This window comes from Fusarium graminearum, chromosome 1 (assembly GCF_000240135.3).
Source record: "Fusarium graminearum PH-1 chromosome 1, whole genome shotgun sequence".
NCBI classification, from domain to species: domain Eukaryota; kingdom Fungi; phylum Ascomycota; class Sordariomycetes; order Hypocreales; family Nectriaceae; genus Fusarium; species Fusarium graminearum.
This window is the reverse complement of record NC_026474.1, coordinates 2,155,574-2,171,991: the sequence shown is the minus strand read 5'-3', so window position 1 is coordinate 2,171,991 and position 16,418 is coordinate 2,155,574. Positions and strand designations below refer to the sequence as shown.

Below are 16,418 nucleotides of genomic sequence, written 5' to 3'. Positions count from 1 at the left end.
GCTGTCGTAGGGCTCAGGCCCACCGGTTCTGTTTTGGAACGATGGCTTGGGGAGGGAGCTCTTCTTCAGAGGGGAAGATGGGTTCATCGACGACATGGGAAGATGAGACGACACCGACAACGCCAGGAGAGGGGGGAGAGGGGAGGGTGGTGATGGCCTCGACGACCTCCTGTCGAGGAGACACTGCGCTAGGCGCAGGCTCTCGAACAGGAGGCGTCTCTCTGCCTGGTGTGGCAGTGGCGGCGGCGGCGTCGTTGGTGGAAGAAGCTGGCTTCTTCGGTGTCGTCTCGTGAGAAGGGGGAGAGAGAGATGATGATGGAGAGGAGCCAGTGGGAGCGGGCTCAGACGGTTCAACTTGCGTCAGAACAGGGGACTCAGCCAAGTCAGACTGAACGCCGGGAGATGAGGGGGATCTCGGCGATCGGACTGACTGGCGTCTTCATCGCCCTGTCGTCAGCAAAGTCGGACGGGTCCGACTGAGTGCTCTGGTCCACTGGCACGACCACATAGCGCTGAGCCAAGAGTTGCTTCTTGGTCAGGCCCCTCTCCTCAGCCAGCATCTCAGTCTCTTGCCGGTGAGTTAGAGCTGACTGGCGTCGGATGATGGGCTGTGGTCGCCTCTTGCTGATAGCTTTCCAGATGGCGATGTTGGTGTCATCTTCAAGCTTCTGCATCAGCAAAGGGGCCTGCTCCAGTCTCTTCTGCTCCGCCGCGAGTCTCTTCTCTTCCTCCCGTCGGGCGTGTCTCTCTTCTTGATCCTCCTGCACCAGCATTCGTATCCAGGCTTCAGCACCGGATGTGCTGAGATCCAAATCCCAGTCCCTCCCGGCAAAGGGAGTAGGGAACAGAGTCTCAGCGTCGAAGCTGGAATCGGCTTGAATACGAAGAGAAACAAAAGTTTCCCTAACGATTCGCACCGAGTGGCTCACCGCAAAAGCGGCACTGGGGGTCCATGAAACGATGTTTGGCATGGAGAGAATGGCCCAGGTCTTGACAGAATATTCCACCATGGGGTTGCCCAAACCGCCATGAGTGTGGTAGTCTTCTGCCCAGATGAGCCGCAAGAGGACCATGGGGATGATGGTGGTTGTAGAGAGGATGGCCATGGGCAAGGTGGCCAAGAACTCTCCGTGCATCCCCGCGAAAAAGAGCACGAACGGGAACGTCGTGAACCTTGTGAGGTAGATTAACGCCTTGATCAAAATGAAAAAGACGTTGTGGTACTGCTCGTCGAAGCAGTTCCCCATGTTGAATGGGGAATCCCACTCGCAGTCGCCCTTGAGTGGGAGCCAGAACCATGTCGGAAGATCTGTGGTCTGCATGGTGTCGTTTGTCTGGTCTATGAAGATGTCACTGTTAGCTTTTTCGCAGTGTTACATTATAGTATATATAAAGACGAGATGAATTTGAAGCGCGCAGTGCATATAAAAAGATCGTGATACTCAGGAGGGACTCACTTGTGTCTTGGTGTGCGAGGTTGCTGGTTTTTCAAGCGTTATGCTTGATGCTTTGGGAATGCTTTGGGAATGCTTGGGATGCTTGAGGATGCTTGGGGGAAACTGAAGAAAGAGGAGAAAGCAAATGAAGAAGATAAATAAAGTGAAGGGCGGTTGGGCAAACGGCAAACGCAAGACCAGCAGAATCTCGTTTGACAGTGATTGACACTGGCGAGCACTGCACAATCGTTGACCTGACAGCTGGCGACAGCTGCCAGTACAATCATGTTTAAAAAATACGGGCCTCGATGAACAATAGCATCAGTTTGGTTTTAGGATTATTGTGGGCAAAAATATTATTGTGCAAATGCTGAGGCTCGTAGGGTTCATCAATTGTTTGCCATGTTCACACTTCGCGATACCTTCGAGTGTTTGTTCTACATATAAACAATGCGACGAGTGACAATCGTCTTTACGTGCATATACAAGAATACAACGTCAAGATATGACTAGACCAATAGGGATTGAATGGAAAATAAAGGATGTTTATATCGTTCTGCTAGAATCAACCTCTTTATTAAGCATCACTAACAAGGCAATGTGCAAGTCAATACTGTAGTACTATTGACAAGGATAAATCCACACCCAAGGTATCTAATTCCAAACAACGCCAATTTCTGATGCCCATGTACTCCTAGTCCCATCATCACTCATTATATCTGTTGTATCTAACTAAAGTTAAGCCTTGCGGCCCCTTGCGATTAATCGCCCCTGTAGCTCTACCATCACATCACCCCACTGTTCTTCGCCAGCTCCAACAGTCTTGCCGATTCGTGTTGCAAGGAAGTCGGCCACCTTGGGGACATTGAAGTGCTCGCCATAGACCACTTTGGCCTCAGGCTTAAGAATCATTTCAAGGCCGCCCCCATCTCTTTGGGTGCTGAGGCTTAGCTTTACTTCCACACGGCTTTCCAACGGCACAAGTAATATAGATGTTGTAATCGATATACTCGAGTCGGAAGTCCTCTGCACTGTAGTGGGAAAGGTGGCGTTAAGTCGTTCAACTTGCGACGAAACAAAGTTCGCCTTGTCCCAGGCAGCCTGGACACTCCTCAGAAGGTGAGAGGCCTCAGTGCGGTTATGCGGGAGCGCACGAGCGTAGTCGCGAATCGTTTGTAGAAAGAATTCCTTCTCCGCAGTCTTTGGGAGTGGGTTTTTTTCGCGGTTAACGGCGATGTACCAGAGATCGATTGTTGAATTGGGCTGGTGGTCTTGGAATGCGGTGATATCGAAAACAATTTCAATCTCACGCTTGTATGACATAGATAAGACAGTGCCAGAGATGCCCGTCACTGCCCAGCCATGTTGCTTCTCGATAGTATCAACTCGAGCTAGACATTTAGTTAGTTATTATCCGTCAACAGTTTCCAAAAAAGAGACGTACCTTTGAGGCTGTTGACCTCCTTGCTCGTCCAGCCACGGCACTCTTCTCGAATCCTTTCAGACTCTGCGATATCATCGATATAATTCTGCTTCTGCTCGTTCAAGTCTTCAACTTCGACTTCTGAAGCTTGGAATTGCTCCCTAAGCTCTGCGATTCGTTTCTTCTTATACTCAACATCTTCGTCAAGAGAGGCAAGCTCGTCGCGAGCAGCGTCTAGATCGGCAGGGTCACAGTCGGCAAGCTCTCGAGCAACCTCCTCAAGATTATCGCTCTCTTCCACGAGTGACTTGTAGCGATCCATGATAGCAGGTAGAACAGAGTCAAGAAGGGTCTTCTGCTTATCCAGAAGCTCTTTATCGGCTTCCATACCTTCGTCAATGCTTAGAAGGCCTTGCTTCAGGCCCTCTTGTAGTTTCATTCGCCATTCGTACCACATAGCCTTGCTCAGAAGACGAGCATGATTCTTGACGTTCATGAATTGCTTATCCATTAAAGTCTTGACGTCAGGTGTGGCCGCCATGTACTCTTTGAACAACTGGGGGTTGTCCTCAAAAGTATCGTTTTCAATCTCTTTGACAATCCTGCGACCCTCAGAGATGTACTTCTTCAACTCACGACAAGAGTGCTGATATAGTTCGAGCATTGGCACTGTGCACGCACCAGCGACAACGCATCGTTCAAGTGAAAGGTCCTCTTCACCCTCGTCGAGAAACCCATTTTCGAGAGTTCCAGGTGCCTGTGTGTGACGACGTTTTGTGGTTGTCAGTTCCATGAAGCGGATAGAGGTCATGTTCAGGAAATCCTGGAGATGAATCCTATCTCCATCTGCTTCCTCCGCTGCTTCAACTTCGTCCTCTATTTGCTCAATGTCCTTAACAGGTGTCTCATCGAAATTGACCTGATGACCAAGTCGATCGTCTGCAACATCCTTGAACCTTCCCTGGTGCCTTGGCGTTGTTGCTGCGTCAGATTTCGCTGGTGAGGACAGCGTTGGTGTGACGGTACTTGATAGCAGGCTTTTTCGGAATGAAAGATTCAGTCTCCCGGTAGTTTCTTCTTTAGATGGTGGCTGTTGGAGCCTGATGTTCTTTACAGGACTCCCTTGGTGTCCTTTAAGTCTCTTTACGCTGTAGTTCTCTTCGGCCTCCTCTTCGTCATCAAGCTCATTTGGCCTTTTGCCCAGAAGACCCTTGGCACTCCCAACATGAAGACTCTTGCGACCCTTGAGCGGCTTACGTTTAGGGCTCAAGCTGTCAATCATCTCCCGCAGGTTAAGCGTGGCTTCAACGCCGTCCGCTTCCCGTTCGAGAATTTTCCTGCGATTTTCCTTTTCCTCTTCTTCCCGAGCTTCGCGGTCCATATCCTGCGTCATTTCTTTGGGGTCTTCGAACATAACACCGCGCTTTCCGGGCACAAAGCTGGTAGCCATATCGCCAATCGAGCCCCGGCGATCAAACAGCGCAGTAACTTGCGGCGACCCAAGTCCAGGTCGGTCTGCGCCGAGTCCTGAAAGTCGCCGTTGAGGTGTCAATGTGACTGTCGGGGTTCGGCTGCCATTTCTGGGGTTATTCTGGAAGAGACTCTTCTTAGGAGTGGACTTGACAGGAGATGGGGTCCTGGAGTTGGCTCTGGTAGTTCTGGCCGATGGCGGTCGTTTTGGAGAAGCAGAACGAGAAATGCGTTGCGTAGAGCGAGGAGTAGCCGTCCGTTCTGATACGACTGACTCGAGCTGCGGTGTGGCTGGTTTGGCGGAAGCTGGCGTCCTTACTTTGGCTGACCGTGGTGTTGTTGTTGCCTTCACAGGTGAGGGCGTCCTAGAGTTCCGAGTGGTTCGTTGTGGTGTTGGGATCTTTGGGTTGGCGGTATTTCGCAAAGCGCTTGCCGGGGATCTTGAAGGCCGAGGACTTGGAGTTGTGGTTTGTTTCTCGCTTGCAGTAGGGGGTTGAAGAAAATGGCTGACAGCACTCTTGCTTATAGCAGCCTCAATTGCTTCGTCTGGGTTGGCTGCGCTATCAGCTTCTTCTTCCATAACTCGCTTGCCCAGATCTCGTGAACCACCTGTCACTTTGTTGAGAATGCCCCCAATGGCAGTGGTCATGTCCATTCCCATGGTAGCATCGCCTTCTTCGTCCGCGTTGTCTTCCGAGTCATCATCGTCCGGTTTTGAGAGAATTTGACCGACTGCAAGTGTCATATCCATCGGGGCCTCGTCGTCGTTCTCATCGTCAGGTTGAGAGGCTGAGCGCCTTCGCGAAGCAGCGATGGTCTTTCTTTTATTTTTCGCCAGCACCCCACCAATAACAGTGGTAAGCTCCATTGACATGTCTTCATTACCGTCCGAATCATCGTCTTCTTCGATGGGTGCTGGTCTTTGGATGCCGCCAATTGCAGTTGTAAACTCCATAGTGGCTTCTTCCATCGGGGCATCGTCTTCGTCTTCTTGGTCATCAATAGGGGCGCTCGCGTTTTGTGGCTGGTTGACAATGCCGCCAAATGCGCGTGTAACATCCATTGACATGTCTTCGTCTGGGTTATGCTCTTGCGACTGGCGTTTAAGGATGCCCCCCAACACACGAGTAACATCCATAGACATGTCTTCGTCCGGATCATACTGCTGGGTTAATTGGGGCTTAAGTATTCCGCCAACTACACGTGTGATGTCCATATCCATATCCAAATCCATGCTCATGTTTGTTTCTGTGGCATCCTGGAGATCTTGTTTCGGTTGAGGACGAGCAGGAGGTGGCTGATTTTCTTGGTTCTGGGCAGCGATATTTTGCTTATTTGCATCTTTGCCCCATCCAAACGAGGGAATGAATTCTTCGTCATCATCGAGATCATCGTCGTCTTCGTCATCCCTGAGTTGCTGGTTACCAGCTCTTCGCGCAGCCAGTCTGAGAGCTTCATCTAGCGTGGATGACTCTCCATCATCAGAATCAACTGACCGATCCGAAGCAGCTGTTGTTCCGGTCACATCGTCGATTGTCATCATCGTTCCGTCGTCGGACTCGCTGCTGTCGTCGTCGCCATCCTCCTCAACATCAGCAACCTCTTCGACCGCATCTGCAGGCTCGGAATCTGAACTATAGAGTGTTGTCGCAGTGTCGTCATCGGATTCGTGAAAGTCGATTTGAGGGGGGCCAGAGCTCCGTCGATTTTTCTTGTCTTCCTCTTCCCGTTCCCTTTGTTGTGCTGCGGTAGAGTTTCGCCTTGTCGAATCGGTAGATGTTGTTGAATCTTGATTGAATTCAACTTCGTGAAAGGTGTGTAGAGTTGCCTCGGCGGCGAAGGATACGCGACGGTTGGCAAGTGACTTGCGACGGGCATCACGACGCTCCCGCTCCTCACGCTCTCGTGCTGCGGCTTGCTGCTCTTCTTCTGTCTTGATGGCAATCTTGGAACCGCTGAGAGTAGGGGTTGAAAACTCTTGTGTCGGCTCTCTGGAATTATTTATTTTCGATTGTCTGGGCTTTAAGGGGGGTATCTCGGGAATTGGCATTGTTGGTTTAAGAATTGAACGCGGGGCTCTCGTAGGGGCAGCAAGGGACTGCATTTATTAGTATATTGCATTGGATTAAATAATAGACAACCAGAATGTCTCACAGCTCGCCTGTTTCCGTTGGCTTTCATAAGTGCATCCAGGCCACCAGGACCTAAACTCTTACTCCTCGACTTTTTGCGATTCGCAGCCAAGGAACTCGTGACGTCGGTTGTCGCATTCTCTTTTCCGAAAGCTTTATTAACATCTGTATGCGCACCGATTGATCTGCGCGTGCGCCGCGTAGCGGGCAGAGTGGCATCACCGGGCGCCATCGTATGTAATTAAATTGCTGGGTCTTGTTTGATTCAAGTTCAACCCCAGCATGAAAGCGCGATGGCGATAAACTGATAGTGGGCTGCGTGAACTTTGTACAACCACCATTTCACGCGTGTTTGTTTACTTTGGGCATGGGCTGCCAGGGGAGGGGACCAGGGACCCACGTCGACAAGTGCTGCTCATTTACCCACTCTAAAAAATCATGGCCAGAACTGTCGCCGACTCACGTGAGACCACAGCCACAGGTCTCCCCACCATCACGTGCTGTGGCGCTCGGTTGATGCACCGCCACTTGCCTAATTTTTGCAAGCCCTAAGTAGGTTCACGAAAAGTAGTTTTCCTGCCCTACTTCTCCATCAGCGAAAACTACTGTCCGCCTTAGCCAGTCTCAACCTCGCCCTACCAGCTCAACCTACGATACGCCATCTCGCCTACGGTACCTGCCCGAGAAGGATAATTCAAGATGTCAGTCACAGCGAAACGAATATACGATGTCGAAAAACGAATGAGTCGCTAACCTCTCCATCAGGGCGACCGAGTTGACCGTCCAGTCGGAGCGTGCTTTCCAGAAGCAGCCTCACATCTTCCAGAACTCGAAGACCAAGACCAAGTCCACCCGACCGGGCAAGGGTGGCCGACGATGGTACAAGGACGTCGGTCTGGGTTTCCGAACCCCCAAGACCGCCATTGAGGGCAGCTACATCGGTACGTGCGATCAATATTGAGACTTGGGAAATTTTGGAAGACAAGGAACGAAATCGACAATCGACACACGAAATCACGACCATGATGGACGAGCATTGGGCAGGACAAGAGATCATATGCAGGGAATGGCATGCATTGAAGAGCGCATCACTAACACTTTGACCTTGTAGACAAGAAGTGCCCCTTCACTGGTCTCGTCTCTATCCGTGGCCGTATCCTGACCGGTACCGTCGTTTCCACCAAGATGCACCGAACCATCATCATCCGCCGCGAGTACCTTCACTTTATTCAGAAGTACTCCCGATACGAGAAGCGACACAAGAACGTTGCCGCCCACGTTTCCCCCGCTTTCCGTGTCCAGGAGGGTGACCAGGTTACCGTTGGCCAGTGCCGACCTCTCAGCAAGACTGTACGTTTTGTCCCCGAACGATTTGGAACCGCTGTGTGTGAGGAACAATTGCTAACATTAATTCAAGGTCCGCTTCAACGTCCTGCGTGTCCTGCCCCGAACCGGCAAGTCTGTTAAGAAGTTCTCCAAGTTTTAAGTTGGGACTATCCTACCTTCTGGCATTTTTTCGGCGTGATAAGCATCAGGGCAAATGGAAAGTTTCCCCTGAAGGGTCGGGCACCGGATATTGCGTTGCAAATGGTTGTGCTATAGATGCAATCGCGAATAAAAAAGGATTCACGAAGACAATTGTTTTGGGTTGATGGTTCAATCGGGCGTGATATGGCTAGGAAAAGGGTCGTCATGATCTCAAGATTACGTTCATACCTTTGACTATTCACCGACCAAAAAATGCCAGTGCTGTGAGGAGCTGATGATTTGACTTGTGAGATGCCGTTGCGTCTGTGATGAAGATCTCATTCATGATGGATAGACACGGCTCCAGTCTTGAGGTGTCATTCCACTTCAAAAATAAAATAGCAACGACAACTTATGACCAAGCTTTTGTATCTGTGCCAAACCTGTGTGAATGTTGACTGCCATCTAATCCTTAATATTCTAATTGCTCTCCCATGATATGAGCTCTGTCTGATTGGGTCAACGTTATAAACGGAGTTGAAACACAGTATCGCGTACAGTGCCATGGTCTTGTTCACACCTCCACTTTATCTCAATTGAAGCTATGCTGAAACTTTGGAGGGACAATCTCGAATCCAGCTTCAAACAATTATCCCACCCTCGACTTCCACTAAGCTCAACACCTTTTCAAAATGGGCTGGATATCGTCAATTCTCGGCACCGACAAGTCGGCAGACCCGCTAGCAAAACTCGATCCCAGCCTTCGTGACTTTCTCGAGAAAGAATCTCCCCTCAAATACCCAGCGAACCAGCCTGCGCATCCTGCTCAAGCAGTTCAGAAGCCCAGCAATACAAACGTCACAGTAGCAGAGACACAAGGGCAAAAACCAGCTGCTCCCTCAGCGAGCTTGTACAAGGATGGACGATATGCGCATCTATGGAAGAGCTACCGACCGCTTGCCGAGATTGAAGCTGAGACAGCATCAGACCATGAAAAGCTGATGAGTGTGTTGGAAGCATACAAGGAGCGAAAAGAGGCCATTGGTAAAGCAGCGTTGGAGAACTGCGCCGAGTATCAAGAGGAATGGGTGAATTGCATGAAGCATGGAAGCTGGGAAGACCAAATACAAATGTGCAGGAACCAAGTGCGCAGTTTCGAGAGGTGCTACTTGATGCAATCGGTATGTCGCTCGCAATATGCTCCTCGTATTTAATATTTCTAACCATATACAGAGATTCCTTCGTGCGTTGGGTCATGGCTCAGTGGTGGGTAGATCACCCGAAATAGAGGACGACATTCAAATGCACGCCGATGCTCTCTACCAAAGGATGATCAAGCACGAGGAGGCGGTAGAAAAGGCCAAGGCCGAAGGTCTCCCTGTTCCTGTTTTCCAATCAAAACTACCAAAGGCCAAAGACGATTCAGTTGTGCCCACAGAAGAGCTCCAGCAGCAATGGAAGGAACAGCTGGATAAGCTACCGGCTGAGGAGCGTGCGGTTGAAGAGGCTGCTCTCCGTGCTGATCTTCAAGTCAAGGCCGAGGTCGCGGGCAACGTCCAGAAGATCTGGGACACACAGGCGGAGCAGAGGAAACAGAGACAAGCAGAAGGCAACTCAACGTTTGGAGATTATATGGCTTCGCTATTTGGGAAGTCTGGAAAATAAAATGGGTGCGGTAGAAAGGAAAGACTTGTATAAAATCTGTATATCATGATGAATGCTCGATGGGAAACAACATTACGGCTTGATGCATGATTGTGTAAAACTAGATGAATTTACTTTATGGGACCGAAAATCAGTTACATTTGTATGTCTAAACCTTGTAGATCAGTAAGTCTAGGTATCTAAGTTGGTGTTAACTAATCGTCCATCAATTCTCTACGGAACACAATCCAAGACTTACCCAACATCGACACCGTTCAACATCACGACATAATCTTGTGACGACCAAGTATCGATAACACATCTTACAGAATTATAAACAAGATACCTAAAGAATTTATACAATATACTGCAGCGATATTACCGTCATTGTATACCGGTCCGAACCACGCAATTTACCCTGTAGCAGAACGACACTATCGTCAACGACATTTTTCCAAATGTCAGCGGCAGCATCCAATAAAAATCCTGGTTCCGTGGTCTAGTCGGTTATGGCATCTCGTTAACACCGAGAAGGTCCCCGGTTCAATCCCGGGCGAAACCTCACTTTTTGCAGTATATTGTGTTCATCGAGACAGCTTTTTGGAGTATATGTCTTGTCTCCGTGACCTATTTTGTTACTTGGGATCAATAGCTAAGACGGTGCTATGTGTCAGCTCTATATCGAACTAACTGTAAGAGGAGAAATAAAACAAATATCATTGCATTTGCCATCTCAATCGTCCCGAAGATAGATTGGCAATTGCAGCTTGTGCGCAACTCCTTTAAATCCTAGCTAAACATCATAAACTTCTTTTTGTTTTCACCTTAACCAAATATTGTCTGCTTCAACTTTTCCTTCTCTCCACTGCTATCGCACATATCGCGGAACACGCCCTCTTGTTCCCAAAGCTCCCTTGGCGTTCCAAACTCGGCGACTTGACCATCGGAAAGGACAAGAATACGGTCGAAATCAGCGATGGTACTCAGACGGTGCGCAATGACGATCAATGTGCTGTCGGTGAACTCTTCTCGAATGCTGCGTTGAATGAGTGCATCGGTAGTCATGTCGACAGCCGAGGTGGCCTCGTCCAGGACCATAATCTTAGGTCGAGCTACAATGGCACGAGCCAAACATAGAAGTTGACGCTGACCTTGCGAGAGGTTACCACCAGATTCAGAGATGGGGCTTGAGAGATCTCGGAAAACGTTTGTGTTTTTGACAGCGAGTGTTGATGTTGCTGCTGACGATGGTTCATTTGCAGGCGTAGCGGGCTGAGAATCCACAAGGTGGACACGAGTCAGAGATTCGCGGAGCTCGTCATCTGTGTTATCCTCGAAAGGATCGAGGTTTGATCTGATAGTGCCTGAGAAAAGCACGGGGTCCTATGAATGGGTTAGTTTTGTGTTGTATAATAGGTGGTGATGGCAAATACCTGAGGAATGATGGCAAGACGAGATCTCAAGCTGTGCAAATCAACTTTGGAGATATCCAGACCGTCAATAGTAATGCTGCCAGAGCGAGCCTCCAAGAACCGGAAAAAGGCAAGGGTCAGGGATGACTTTCCGGCGCCAGTACGTCCTACAACACCGACTCTTTCATTGTTCTTGACGTCGAAAGAAATTCCCCTGAGAACAGGTGGCAGATCGGGTGCATATGAGACCTCCAAGTTGTCGATCTTCATAGCTCCCGAAGTAGGCCACGCAGCAGATGGCTTCTCTCCCTCGAGTGACTCCATCTCAAGCTCTGTATACTCGACAACTCGCTCCGTCGCATTCATATTCAGTTCCATAGTAGCATAGTTTCGAATTGTCCAGAGGATACTCTCGGCAAAGTCCATCGCAAACGATAGAGTAAATCCAGCAAGTGCGGCATCCATACTGGGACTCACAATAACAATGATGCCAACAATTGTTGAGAACAGTGTACCTATTAGGCCCATGCGCAGGCCCATCCAGCGATTGACGAGCCACATGTAAGACGTGATGATTGCCCATGTATCAAGTTTCTGATACATCCTGTCAATGTAAACCTGAGTCTTTTTGTATCCTCGGATGGTGGACACGCCCGCAAGTGCTCCGTTGAAGAGCTCAAAGACTGGGGACTTGCAATTACTCTCGAGTCGCTTCAGTGGTCGTGCACCGTAAAGGAACCTATTGCCCAGAAGGATACCAAGTCCCAGCAAGACTATAGCCAAGGGAATGACGATACCAGAGGCAAAGAAAGCGGCGACACATACACCGATCAGAGACAAAAGATTGGCGATGAATTGGGTCCAGTCCAGAGTGATACGATTATCGATGATGTTGAAATCCGACGAGAATCGGTTTAGGATTCTGCCAACAGGAACGGTATCGAGCCATCTCAGTGGAGTGTGTAGGACGGTAAACAGCATCTTTTCGAAGAGTGAGCGACTCGCTTTGATTGCAAGGTAATACGCCCAGAAGAATCGGAAAGTGCCAATGATTGCTGTAACTGATGAGATTGCGATGTAGACCCACAGGTAATACTTTAGATCGTAGTGGGATGTGGTGATTCTGAGCTCGGGTGCAGAGCTATATGGGAAGTGCTGAAGTGAAAAGACGGAGGCATGACCGTGTTGCTGCTGGAGGCTGCTGGCAGAAACACTCTCGTCGACATCACCAGTCCAGATTCGGAGCCACCAGGCCCGGGCTGACATTGTTAGCAAGACACCTCATACCTAGAGACTTTGAGACGTACCAAGAATTCCAACCTGGAAGCCAAGGAAGACAACCGCACACACACTCCACATAAGCGCGCCACCGCTGTCTTTTAGATAAGTAAGATATACATGCTTCTTGACCATACCCTTCTCTCGTGCTTCTTCCTGAATAAATTGCTTAGCGGTTTTCGAAGGCACCTTTTGCAGTGGCATGTTTTCGTTTGTTTCAGTGGGGTCAGTGACAGAGACGTCCCCAGAGTTGACAGCAGTAGAAGAGTCAGTTTCGTCTTCTGAGGACTTCTGTGCGGCTTCCTCATGATGCCTGATTTCATCCAATGTCCCATCGCGAATAAAGTCAGCCACCAAACCGGAGTGCAGAGCCACACCTTCACCGAGCTCAACAATGTACTTGGCTTTCGACTGAACCAGGCCAACGTGATGGGTGACTAGAATTCTCGTTCTTCCCTTGCAAATATCGCCTGTGACACACTTCTCAAAAATATGTCGACCAACGTGTGCATCGACAGCACTAAAGACGTCATCCATAGCCAAGATTTCAGCACGAGAATAGATGGCTCGAGCCAAGGTGACTCGCCACTTCTGTCCACCACTCAGATTGATACCATTGGCACCGAGCTCAGTCTTGTCGCCATCTGGAAGTATCTGCAGGTCCTTCGTCAAAGCACAAACCTCGACGGTACTGTTGTAACGTTCCTCAACAAAGGGTAAGCCGAACAAGATATTATCGCGAAGTGATGCACTTTCAAGCCAAGGGGTCTGTCCAACATAAGCGACAGACCCAGGAAGGATCCAGTCGCCAAGGTGAGCTTGTGCATCATGTCGCTCGTCAGGAGAAACGGTTTGTGGCACACAAACAGATCCTTCCAAAATATCGGTCTCGCCAAGAATAGCGGAAAGAAGCAAGCTTTTACCCGTACCAGTCTTTCCAGAGATAACGGATAGCTCGCCAGCCGGAAAGCTAAAGTTCAAGTCTCTAAGGATGAATCTATCCTCATCTGACTTGTCATCGTCCTCAGGCCAAGCGATGCTCGCATTTTCAAAGGCCACCTCTGTTCCTTCCGATAATGTGTGCTTCATCTCAGGACCGTTGAGGTATGTCTGAATTCGATTGAGGGAAACATAAGTGTCCACACCCATTGTGATAAGCTCCGGAAGTACGCCTAGGGAGACCTCTAGGGCCTTGAAGATTCCAATACTAACAAAAGCGATCGATGGCTGAAGTTGACCGTTGATGATGGCGTAGACGGCAAGAGATGTCGCGGCAAGAAGAATGGGGCTGATGACCCAGCATCCAAAAAGACCAGTATCAACAACAAAGAGCCCCCAGAGGGTCTTGAGTTCCCTCTCTCTCATAGTCAGGATACGCTTCTCCCAGCGGCTTTCAAGAGCGGCGAATTTAATTTGCCTCATACCGAGCAAAGCCTCATTCACCACGGCAAGCTTTTCATCGCGAAGCTTCATCAGCTTGTCTGACCTTCCTAGCAATTCTTTAGAAAAGTAGGTGTTGGCAGGAAGAGTGAGACCCCAGGCGAAAAACCCAGCTGTGAAGGGGATCCATCCAATCAGACGGACTAGGAAGAAGGAAAAGAAGAACAGTTTGAAGATGCTGTTGATAATTAGAAATTGGTATCCCGTGAAGTTTGAGATTCGTAAAGCATCGACGCCGACAAGGTTGACGATGGCTTGTCGGGACTTGAGCACACTAGAGCCATCATCGGATTCGTCCTCGCTTTTCTTATCGGGAGCTTCCTGCGATGTGTCTGACTCCTTTGACTTTTCTGCCGATTTTACGTTCTTGCGTCGAAGTGATTTTTCAAAGATGAGCGTCGAAAGCTGGGATCGAATAGGCAGGGCGATACATGCAAACGAGTACCAGAATGCCCATCCCTCAACCCAAGCATCCAGAAGGTTGAAACCAGCCATGGCAAATACTAGTACCCAGAGTTCCAGGTTAGATGATCCAGCCAGTCCCACATCTCTTTGTTCAAGAATATTAATGACTCTCAACATGGCCCAGAAAGGCAGAAGAGCTAGGAGGTTCCGGGAAATAGTGATTGAAAACTGGAAGAAAAATGGACCTTTGTAGGCCCAAAGTACGGAGCGAAAGAGACTGTTTTGAGGCTTTGAGGCAAACCAGTCTTCTTTTAGGCCTGCAGCTCGAAGAGTCCTGTCGGGCTCAGGGACATCACTTGCGTCGAGGTCATTCTTCTGGGTCGCAAAACGAAGAAGAGGACCAATCCATGACCAAGTATAGCGGTTGAAGGCAGATACGGTCCATTGGCCGTCAACTTTGCGATCTTGAACAAAAACTTCAGGTCGACGCGGGAGCAATACACTGAAGAAACCGATGAAGATGGCGGCTCCAGCATTCACGGCACGAAGGACCAAAGTAGCGATGGTCTCATCTGAAGCATGCTGAGCTTCCTTGGTCAATTGAACCGCAGTAATAATGGCAACGGTAACCGAAGACAACAGGAGCCAAAGTCCAAGGTCGTGAACCTTTACCGGTGAATGATGGGCACTCAACGATATGGCATGAAGAACAGCCAGAATCTATTTATGGGGGTCAGTCTTACTCAAAAACTATCGCAGACTCGAGTTACTCACCCATGCGCCAGTAAGAAGCCAGTTCTTGAGCAACAATTCGTTTGAAGAGCCGTGAAGCGATGACAGCACTGATACAGCGATGGACGTTCCGAGGCCTGTAGCGGATGAAACCAGGATCAAGATCTTGGGTAGCCGGTTTGAAAAGGCGGCAATGCTTTCTGGTGTACTTTTCCCATCGACATCTTCATAGAAGTTATCCTTGGGGGTTCGCTTACGCAGTTGGTTGATAACTGCGACTAGAGCGGGTGTAGTGGCCAATGCTACGAGACCAAGACCAGCGCCGGTCAGAACAACATCAAGGTTATTGACAACCATGATGATGGATGTGCAATATCGCAAGTGAAGCACTCTGGGGAACAGTGGCGCGAAACGCCAGATGGCGATGTTTGTCGTTGTCCGTTCTTATTATAGTAGTTATCCTTGGCAAGCTGTTGAGACCTTATAATTGAATACCAGAAACAGTCGCCAGACCGAGATAGAAACGAAGTGGAGGGGAGAGTAAGATGCAGGAGAAAGTGGCAAGGATTCAACAGTCTTTATAAAATCCTCTCAAGTCAGTCATATTTCGTACATGTAATAAATAAGCTGGCCGATACTGTTCCTGGGATCTATGAAAAAAAGGCGGGACCCATAGTATGTTGCCGTATTCCGTGTTTGGGTGGATTGAGTCAACGAGGCAAGACGTCAGAAAGACAAGGTTAGATAATCGAAAGTGTGAATTTTGGGTCATGACTAAAGTCTGGGTGCTTTAAACAGCCGCTCGAACAGGGTCGCGCATGGGTGAATTGAAGGGTGCCGTAGGGATAAGGGTTGGTTTGCTTGAGATATCACTTCAAGGAGTGTATCATCATGGGGTTGGGAAGCTGGGTGGTTAGTGAATTTGAAAAGTTCCTCTGCTTGTGACTCCTCGCGGCGAGGCATCAATGATCCATAAAGAGTATGGTGGGATTCTGCTGCAAGGTATGATGTGCAGTGCATCTGTGCAAGCGTATTGTAGAAATAATCATGGCCAAGTAACAAGTGTACCTCCGTGCACAGCATTATGAGCAACTCGGCACCGGGATTATTGGGCAATGTCTTTTGACGAACCTCTTGATTGTGTCCCTTGTGTTAGTTAACAAGAGCAAAGTGAGGCCGGCATTCAGACCGCTCGTCAGCCACCATGATGAGTGACAATGCAGGGTCTTTTCGAGCTGGCCAATTGAGAAAGCGATCATCTGGTCCACCCTACGCCGCTGGCGGAGACTACTGTGCATACTGTATTATCCATCAGCAGCCATCTTGAGTGACAGAGATAGGCAGTAAAATTGAGGCCTTGCGAAGCGCGTATTTTCGTCCAGGCACCGTGCTATTTTGTATGTGTCTGCCTGGTATTAGTCTGGATATGGTAAGAAGTCTCTATGAAGTTTGAGAGTTTCTCTGCAAAGAAGATGAATAGACGTACATACGGTAACAGCCCGTTGTAAGATGCAGAAAGTCCGGGCAGGCGAGACGAGGCTAGGTAACCCCCACTCGGTGCCAGTGCAGTGGAACTGAA

The 16,418-nt window shown here is 49.3% G+C and overlaps 5 protein-coding genes and 1 non-coding gene across 6 annotated transcripts; 3 read left to right on the top strand and 3 right to left on the bottom strand.

Moving 5' to 3' along the window:
• Nucleotides 1-383: 383 nt before the first annotated feature.
• FGSG_00673 (uncharacterized protein) lies at nt 384-1,322 on the bottom strand (the record flags this gene model as incomplete). The annotated part of the gene is made up of 1 exon (XM_011318067.1): nt 384-1,322. One exon carries the CDS (start codon nt 1,320-1,322, stop codon nt 384-386), a length of 939 nt encoding a protein of 312 aa, XP_011316369.1.
• Nucleotides 1,323-2,174: 852 nt separating this feature from the next.
• On the bottom strand, nt 2,175-6,693 carry FGSG_00672 (uncharacterized protein; the record flags this gene model as incomplete). The annotated part of the gene is made up of 3 exons (XM_011318066.1): nt 2,175-2,827; nt 2,881-6,427; nt 6,484-6,693. The coding sequence occupies 3 exons, from the start codon at nt 6,691-6,693 to the stop codon at nt 2,175-2,177; spliced, it is 4,410 nt and encodes a 1,469-aa protein (XP_011316368.1).
• Nucleotides 6,694-7,022: 329 nt separating this feature from the next.
• FGSG_00671 (40S ribosomal protein S11) lies at nt 7,023-8,348 on the top strand. Its single transcript, XM_011318065.1, has 4 exons — nt 7,023-7,162; nt 7,227-7,402; nt 7,573-7,811; nt 7,879-8,348. Coding segments are annotated over exons 1-4 (486 nt in total). The 5' UTR covers nt 7,023-7,160; the 3' UTR covers nt 7,948-8,348.
• Nucleotides 8,349-8,620: 272 nt separating this feature from the next.
• Nucleotides 8,621-9,593, top strand: FGSG_00670 (uncharacterized protein; the record flags this gene model as incomplete). Its single annotated transcript, XM_011318064.1, has 2 exons — nt 8,621-9,109; nt 9,162-9,593. The coding sequence occupies 2 exons, from the start codon at nt 8,621-8,623 to the stop codon at nt 9,591-9,593; spliced, it is 921 nt and encodes a 306-aa protein (XP_011316366.1).
• A 467-nt stretch (nt 9,594-10,060) lies between these two features.
• On the top strand, nt 10,061-10,134 carry FGSG_20510. Its single transcript has one exon. It is a non-coding gene; the product is annotated as a tRNA-Val (tRNA).
• A 263-nt stretch (nt 10,135-10,397) lies between these two features.
• Nucleotides 10,398-15,196, bottom strand: FGSG_00669 (uncharacterized protein; the record flags this gene model as incomplete). The annotated part of the gene is made up of 4 exons (XM_011318063.1): nt 10,398-10,955; nt 11,006-12,243; nt 12,292-14,827; nt 14,882-15,196. 4 exons carry the CDS (start codon nt 15,194-15,196, stop codon nt 10,398-10,400), a joined length of 4,647 nt encoding a protein of 1,548 aa, XP_011316365.1.
• Between the last annotated feature and the right edge of the window lie 1,222 nt (nt 15,197-16,418).

Coding starts and splice junctions, on each gene's coding strand:
- FGSG_00671 (XM_011318065.1), top strand. Junction 7,403..7,572: donor CATTGAGGGCAGCTACATCG/GTACGTGCGATC, acceptor TTGACCTTGTAG/ACAAGAAGTGCCCCTTCACT. Junction 7,812..7,878: donor GCCGACCTCTCAGCAAGACT/GTACGTTTTGTC, acceptor CATTAATTCAAG/GTCCGCTTCAACGTCCTGCG.